Consider the following 8,666-nt stretch of genomic DNA (forward strand, 5'->3'; position numbering starts at 1 on the left):
GCTTTTAAACAATGGTTTTTAATAAAATATAAGTTTAAAACACTGCACACATACATATATATGAATACATATGTATGTATGCACATACACACATGCGCGCGCGCGCGCATACACACACATATATATATATATATATATAAATAAAACAACATAAAGAAAAAATCCTTCCAAAGAGGAAGGATCCTATATAAAGGCTACCTTAACCAGCACAAGGTTGTTATTACAAAAATTATCAAACTCGGCATCTCAGAAAACACGGAAACCACACTAAAATTCAGATGATCAAAAAAATATTATTATTCAATAATCAGATAAATATAAAAATACCAAAATTGTAGTTAAGCAGTAGCTGCACTAAAAGCAAAGAATAAGACTGGTCATGCTGATTGTCAACTATTCTCCGGTGGGGGTGGGGGGGAATATAAAAGTTTATACAGAGCAGTGTCCCAGAGGTGGTATGTGGTTACCATATTCTATAAGGCACACAGATCCAATATCTATATGTACCTATCCCAGTGTGTGTGTGTGTGTGTATGTATGTGTATGTATGTATGTATGTATGTATATATATATATATATATATATATATATATATATATATATATATACACATACACACAGGGGCGTAACTAGAAACCACAGGGGCTAGGTGCAAGAATCTAAGAAGGGGCCCTCCACCCCCCTAAAAAAGTAGAATTTGATACATATCCTTTTTTTTTTTTACATTTAACACATAAAAAAGATGTGAATCAGATTACATGTCTGCAAAAGGATGTACCCTGTGCCCAGAGTCTGTGAGATGGTTTGACCCCCTATTACTGTATTTAGTGACTCTTTTTAACCCACCAGTACTGTATATAGTGAGTTAGTGACGCAGTCTGTAATCTGCCGGTGAGATGGCTGGCCTGACCCTACCTGCCTCAGTACTTTATAAAGTGACCACAGTAGTCTGTGACATGGTCCAGCCCCCCGTACTGTATATAGTGGTACTGTATAGTGACACTGTTTACCCCATGCTGTAGTAACAAGGTCTGTAATTTGCTGGTTCCACAAACATGTACACACACACCCACACACACACACATACAATGCATACACACAGTCGAATACATACATACACACATATACACACACATAAACACCAATGGATAAAACAGAAACACTAACCCCTGTAGTCAGAGACACTAGTGAAGCATCATGTCACACTCGCATGATATCAGTGCAGGCAGTGTCAGGTCAACGTTTTTTATTTAAAAAATAAATAAATAAAATATATATATATATATATATATATATTTTTTTTTTAAGCTGAGCCCCCACCCTTGAGGGCCCAGTCCCAATTGCGACCTCTGCACACCCTGTAGTTTCACCCCCTGTAGTTTCGCCCCCTGTGTATATATATATATATATATATATATATATATATATATAAATATATATATATATATATATATATATATATATATATGTATCTACAAGTAAGGACTGCACTCGCTGGATTCAGTTAAATAATAAATTATTTATTCAGTGGTGACGTTTCGGGGTTCGCAGACCCCTTCCTCAGACCCAACGTTGGGTCTGAGGAAGGGGTCTGCGAACCCCGAAACGTCACCACTGAATAAATAATTTATTATTTAACTGAATCCAGCGAGTGCAGTCCTTACTTGTGGATACCTTATTGAAATTTTGACTAAGAGCACCCTGGTTGCTGACTACTATTGGATTGAGAGTGCAGATACACATGGAATATCTCTCTCTCTCTCTCTCTCTCTCTCTCTCTCTCTCTCTCTCTCTATCTATCTATCTATCTATCTATCTATCTATCTATCTATCTATCTATCTATATATATATATATACATAAACATGCAAACATACACATTTGAGCCCTTTCTAGTCTAACACCTGATACCATATTCCCTCAATTCACTTTTTTTTCCAATAATAAACCTTGATTTTACATTTAATATGTATAAATATGAATGAAATACTTTATCTGAATATATTTTACATGTGTTTGGTTATGTATATTTGATTTTACTTCAGGTCTACAAAAGTGCTACATTTTTCAGTGCTATTTTGTGTTGTGCTAGGTCTCAGCACTTAAAGTGATGGTAAACATACTGCACATTAAAGTTAATAATATAGTTGTTGTTGAAAACAAAGTATATTGGAACCCTTAATTTAATGCAAGATCGTGGCTGAAAGGGTTAAACACACTCCGTAGTTTCGTATACTCACCCCCACCGCTGCCGTCACAATTAGAGGAATCCTTTTTTCAATCGGTGACGTATTCACTCTCTTGTATTAAAGTAAGGGTGTTAATATATTTTAGGGCGATATTTGCGCTCCATTTAGTAATACCAGCGCACGCAAATGTACGCTGGTATTACAAGTCAGCTGCACGAGAGCGTGCTTCCATAGGCTCCAAAGGGAGTCCCATTCTCATGTTGCAGCGAAAGGGGTAATGGGCAGCAAATGTTAAATATATCTGTATATGAACACCCCACACCCGTCAACTTTAACCCCTAAAAACTGCTTCTGATCTCGGGTTAATTTTCGGAGTGCTAATTGCTACTGTGAGCTCATGGTAGCAATAACCAGCCACTTATAATGAATGTTACATCTCCACTTGTAATCTAACATTTAATTATTAACTCCAATGTGCAGTTTGTTTACCAGCACTTTAACTCACCACTTGTAATACGAGGGATAATAGATCACTCTGCGTTCTGCATTGGCACTGTGTAATCTGTTGGCGCTCTACAAATAACTGATAATAATAATAATAATAATAAAGTATAGGGCATACTAATAAAATATTGGCCACATTAAAATTCTCTGGTAATCCATTTTACCATAACTTGTAATACCAAATTGTGTGCGATTCTTTGCGTAAGATCGAGCTAAGGATAAGGATAATGCGTTATTGGTTCTGCTTCACTTGTAATATAGCCCTAAATGATTTTTAGCATTTCTTTGAAGCAGGGGTTAATATTTCTGCCTAAACTAATACAGTAAACTCTTGGTGGTTAAATTATCTCACTGTGTGAAAAGTGATTTATACTTAATGGATCTTTATATTTTTGAAATCACGTGGACTCTTTACAGTATAGGTATTTCATGCTAATGACTGTTTTGTATCTAATTTATTATGTCAAGTGGTACTAAAAAGCTGTATTGCAGGCCCCAGAAAATGCCTGTATGAAGAAGAGAAAAGCATAATGTTATGAAATATAATTTACAGAAATATGTGGTTAAAGGGCCATTCTAGACAAAAAAATGACATGCTCTAATTCGTTATGCCTAATTTGTTATGTCATTTTAAGACTATCAACCCTAGACTACTGTGACTACTGTATGTTTAACCCCCACAAAGGGGTTAAACACACAGTAGAAGTGCCGCTTGGGACCTGCAGGTCCTGAGTGGAAAACACAGCTGATCAAATCAGCAGCTCAGATGTGTAACTAGCACTGCTGATTGGATCAGCTTCATCTTCCTCTCTGGACTTGCAGTCCCAAGCAGTATTTCTACTTTGTTTAACCTATTTATTGGAGTTCTACACACAGTAGTCTAGGGTCTATAGTTTTAAAATGACATGATCTAATGGATATTTAGTTTTTTTTAACCATAATGGCAATTTAATTCCCTAATGAAAATTAATAATAATAATATAATCAAACTATGAGAGCTATATATTCCTGGTAACAATACTAGTGAATTATTTCCCTTCTGATGCCTAATCTTGGTCTTACAGGGGCACAGTTCTCGGGGTCAGCGCCGGGTTAAACCCAGCCCTCTTGGCTGGAAACCCACTGGCCACCATACAAGGTTTGTAGGTCAGGATGGGTTACATAACTCTTCATGGCATGCTTCATCACACCCTGTCATTATTGTTACATGTGCATTCCTAGCCATGCCACTGTGATGCTGCCATCCCAGCCCTACCATATCACTTTATCTTATCAGGGAAGAAATTGCACCATTTATTTTGTTGGTTGTGAGAACATGATTTCAGATTTAAGTTTACACATAAATATTACTTCAAACAAATATAGTAAGCAGTGGAGAGGGTAAGTACAGCAGAAAGTCAAATGTCACAGGCAGCAACAAAAACATGTAGAAAAATAAGTTAAGACCTAGCAGATAGTAGAAAACTTGCTTCAGATACTATTAGTAGTACACAGATACAGCTGTAGAGGAAGTCAAGCAACAGATAATGCAGTCAAATTTAAAAATAGAAAACATAACTGAGATTAGATCATAGGGAACTTCAAATTATTGCCTTTTACCACACTGACATCTCTTTTTTTTTCTTATTTCCCATAATTTGTTCCCCCACCCTTTCTTTCTCTTCTGTACTTTTTTGTACCCCTTCCTTGTTTCTGTTTCTTTTTTATCCTAAATATTACTTATTTTCTCATCCTTTCTCCAACCTTTTCAGCTCTGACCAGTGGTGGCTCGCTGCCTCTCTCCGGTCTTGATGCCAATGGTAACTTGACTTTGGCATGCGGATCCAGCATCTCTAATGCTCCGAACTTGGTGAGCCCCCCACTCTTCCTGAACCCAGGGGGTCTTCCCCTCATCAGTTCCAGCCTGGGACGCATCTCTTCTGCTGGTGGCACTCCCAGTCTCTCCCCTTCTTCTACCACTTCCTCTGCAGAAGTTGCTGTCCCTACTCTCCAACCAAGTCCAGAAAGCTCCCAGCACAGTGGGGAGAGTGAGTGAGGAACCAGCTCCCCCCTTCAACACACACCAGCACCCAAGTTGAGCCTCCATATGCACGGTGGCTACAGGATACATCTGGGTGGAAGGGTTTGAGTGCAATCTGGGGGCTCTGTGCCTCATCCCCTACCCCAGTGAAGACGAAAAATGTGTGGAGGGGGGAAGGAACCAAAAAAGAAGTACCAAAAAAAATCCTATACCAAATAAGAACCAAAAACCCAAACCTCGGAAATACTGCAGAGAAACCAAAAATACACTGCCCCTTGGGGTGCGTGGAGCTCCCCCCAACCAAAGGAATTCATAAAGACTAACCCACCCCCTCCCCTGCAATCCTGTTAGTCATGTTGAACTGCGTGCCATTTTTTAAAATTATTTTTTGCAGGGTGAGAGGAGAAGGGTAAGTACAGGACTGTGGCGGGCAGGGAGATACACCAACCCTTTCCATCCTCTTGTTCCAATCTATACTCTCTAATCCCAGGAGAGGAGCAGAAAGGATTCTAGGAGAATTTGGAGGGGGTTGCAGCGGTAGAGAAACCGCTCAAAGGGTGGGGTGCAAAGGTGAAATGGGGAGCATGGGGTGAAATAAAGTCCCCCCTCCCAGACACCTAACACACATCCACCTACACCAAATACCAAAACAGCTTTATCCAAAGCCTAACATATCTCTAGAACCTCAGAGTAACTCTGTGTATATTTGTCAAGTCCTTATTGAAGTACACAAATAGACTTATTTATATCCTTTTTTCCTTAAGTTAATTTAGCACTGACCCCATGTTCTAATTTCTCTTCAGTACCACCCTATAGGTATGATTTTTTTAAAGCTATAAAACCCTATTTAATTTTCCCATTACATAAAGTATTCCCCAAAAAGCTTGTATCTATTTCTATAGACACGTGAGCTATAATTCTATACATATTTTGCATAATGCACTCCCCAAAAAACTTTTATTCACTGATCTATTTCTTTAAAGACACATTCAATAAGTTTATACTTACTTTCACTTTGATAGAGTTTGTATGTATATGTATGTATATATACAGTATATATGTATGTGTATATATATATATACTGTATATGTGTATGTACATGAGCTATAATTCTATATATAGTTTGCATAATGCACTCCCCAAAAAACCTTTATTCGCTGATCTATTTCTATAGAAACATGTTTAATAAGTCTATAGTTACTTTCACTTTGCTAGTGCGCGTATGTGTGTATATATGTATATATATAGGCTGACCATATTGCCGCTTTAAAAAGGGACACATATGAAAAATACATATGTCAGGGCTGTTTTCAGGGCTGTTTAAAGAAATGGTTTTGTATAAGAACCCTCACATATGTATTTTTCATATGTGTTCCTTCTTAAAGCGGCAATATGGTCAGCCTATATATATATATATATATATATATATATATATATATATATATATATGTATGTATGTATGTATATATGTATGTGTGTGTGTGTGTATATATATATATATATATATATGTGTGTGTGTGTGTTCAGCAAAGCAAACGTAAAATAATACATTTTCCTTTTTTCTCCTTCGCACCCAGATTTAAAACAAAATTCTATTTCAGTTAGTAAAGGTAATTTTTTTTTGTTTTTATCTCCAAAGATATTCATTTGCTCTTCCCATGACAGCTTTGTTTTTATATTAACCTATATATATGTATATTTTAAACCTTGTTGTGCACAATATTTTTTTTATGCTTTGTATATTTTCTATACTGCACACCTTTGCCTTTTTTTTGTATTTATTTATTTATACTTGTACCAGGATTTCTTTTCTCCTTCAAATGGGATACATTTCCAGGATCACACGTTTCCCGGATGGACAAAAAAAAAAAAAAAGTACAACAAAAAAAATAAAAAATAAAACCAAAACAAACATGAGGGAAATACCAAAAAAAAAACAAAAAAAACTAACTCTTCGCTGGTGCTGTGCCAAAGTACAGACTCTTGAGTGCCAATGGAGAAATGATATATACCAAGTAATAGTGTTACCAAAAATCTTACGTTCCCCCTCCTTCTGCTCTCTGTCACCCAGGAACAATATAAAGATGTGGCCAACGGGTGAGGACTGCAGGGGTGCGTCTTTCTCTGTCTTATATACCTCATCTGAAGAAGCCGATAAATATATATAAAAAGGAAACTCAAGGAGGGAGTGTTGAAACCAAAAACTAAAATACCGGTGAGGTGTGAGGAGTTGAGACTGTCTCTCCCACTCTCCCCGTCAACAAAGCTTTAAAGGCCTCTTTGAAACCTTTTCATTTCAGTTTTCCATTTATTTTTTTTTATTTGCGGATTTTAAAAAAATTCCTCTGTGCCAAAGTGTTTTGAATAATAAAATAAAAAAACATAAACTATAAAACTTCAGAGAATGCACCACAAAAATGAGGGGGAACCGACAGTATACCAAAAATTACCGCAACAGATGAAGGACATATCTGAACATGGGATGAACAGAAAGGAAAAAAAAGAATGAAAAAGACAGGTTAAAAAATCTTCTTTTTATTTTATTTTTTTGCTGTTCTTTTTTTGGAAATGTGAACTTTGAACTTTCTTAAAGGGATGTGGACCTCATTTTAGCTTTAGCTTTAGACGTGATGGGAAAAAAATAAATAATCAGGGGTAATAAGAAAAAAAAAATACTGTGAAAGGGAACACTTTACCAAACTCTGTCTAAAGTTGCTTAACTCAAGATCTGCCAGAGAAGTCTACTTTGCAATGTGTTGCAGACCCCTCTGATAGTGAAGGGGTTTAGTCCTTTCCTGCTCTTAACTGCTTCAGGTTCAGATCTATGATCATTTTGTAAAGAAGCTGAGGTGGTATTTAGTGGGGTAAGTGAAGCCAAGACGTAGTGTTGAGGTTTGGATGTGAGTATAAACTATACTGCACCCTCAATGGTATTGAGGTGATTAAATTGTATGCATGAGGGGAAAGCAAGTATAGTGTTTGTAGGAGTCAGGAAAGTAAAAGTCCCACATGAACAACAAAATCTACTGCATTACCCATTACCTCTGCTTTGTATACACATAAGTATATACACTGGGTGTTTATGTATCTGGTTACGTGAATATGTATACATATATATATATAGATATATGTTTGTGTGTGTGTGTATATATATATACACACACACACACACACATATATAAATATATACATATATATATAAATATATATATATTGTGTATGCATGTTTTATATATTTTTAAATATATTTACAGATGCATATACAGACAGACCGTATATACTGGGGAAAAAACAGTACACATAAATACACAGCAAAGAAATTCTAACATAGGTACATAGTTACATACTAATATATACAGATACAGAACTACAATGACAGTACATCAATTTGCAGATTTAAATATTCAGATGTTTTCAAGTCTACAAAAGTGAATGTGTCTACATTTGTGAACCCATACACATGAATAAATAAAGTGCTACAAAGATTCAGAGAGGTTTCATATTAGTATAATACCCATATACACTGCTCATATACAGTATCATTCAGATTAATATATGTTTAATTATATATACAAAATATAAATGTATACTGTTGGGTAAATACAGTCAAATGCCCTACCAATTATACAGTCCATATTTTATGGCCATTTAAAACAATATACTATGTGCAGTTCTTTTATATTATTTGGTTCATTCAGGCTACATATAGCTTATTATTATATGTAACTGCACTTAAAGGTAAAATGTAGATTGAAAAAGCACATACTGGGGCCTATTTATCAAATGTCTTGCAGACCTGATCCGACAGTGCGGATTAGGTCCGCAAGACATCGCTGAATGCGGAGAGAAATACAGTCTCCGTATTCAGCATTGCACCAGCAGCTCACAAGAGCTGCTGGTGCAACGCCGCCCCCTGCAGACTCGCGGCAAATGGGCCGCCAGCAGGGGGGGTGT

General features: G+C 36.4%; 1 protein-coding gene across 1 annotated transcript in view; it reads left to right on the plus strand.

The window, feature by feature from the left end:
- The window catches only part of POU2F2 (POU class 2 homeobox 2), a 168,341-nt gene extending 163,614 nt beyond the window's left edge, over window positions 1-4,727 (plus strand). Inside the window, exons 15-16 of the mRNA XM_053689993.1 lie at window positions 3,757-3,830; window positions 4,444-4,727. Coding sequence (XP_053545968.1) covers window positions 3,757-3,830; window positions 4,444-4,727 — 358 coding nt within the window. The remainder of the gene's footprint in view (window positions 1-3,756; window positions 3,831-4,443) is intronic.
- Window positions 4,728-8,666: the final 3,939 nt, after the last annotated feature.

The sequence above is a fragment of the Bombina bombina genome, chromosome 8 (assembly GCF_027579735.1).
Source record: "Bombina bombina isolate aBomBom1 chromosome 8, aBomBom1.pri, whole genome shotgun sequence".
NCBI classification, from domain to species: domain Eukaryota; kingdom Metazoa; phylum Chordata; class Amphibia; order Anura; family Bombinatoridae; genus Bombina; species Bombina bombina.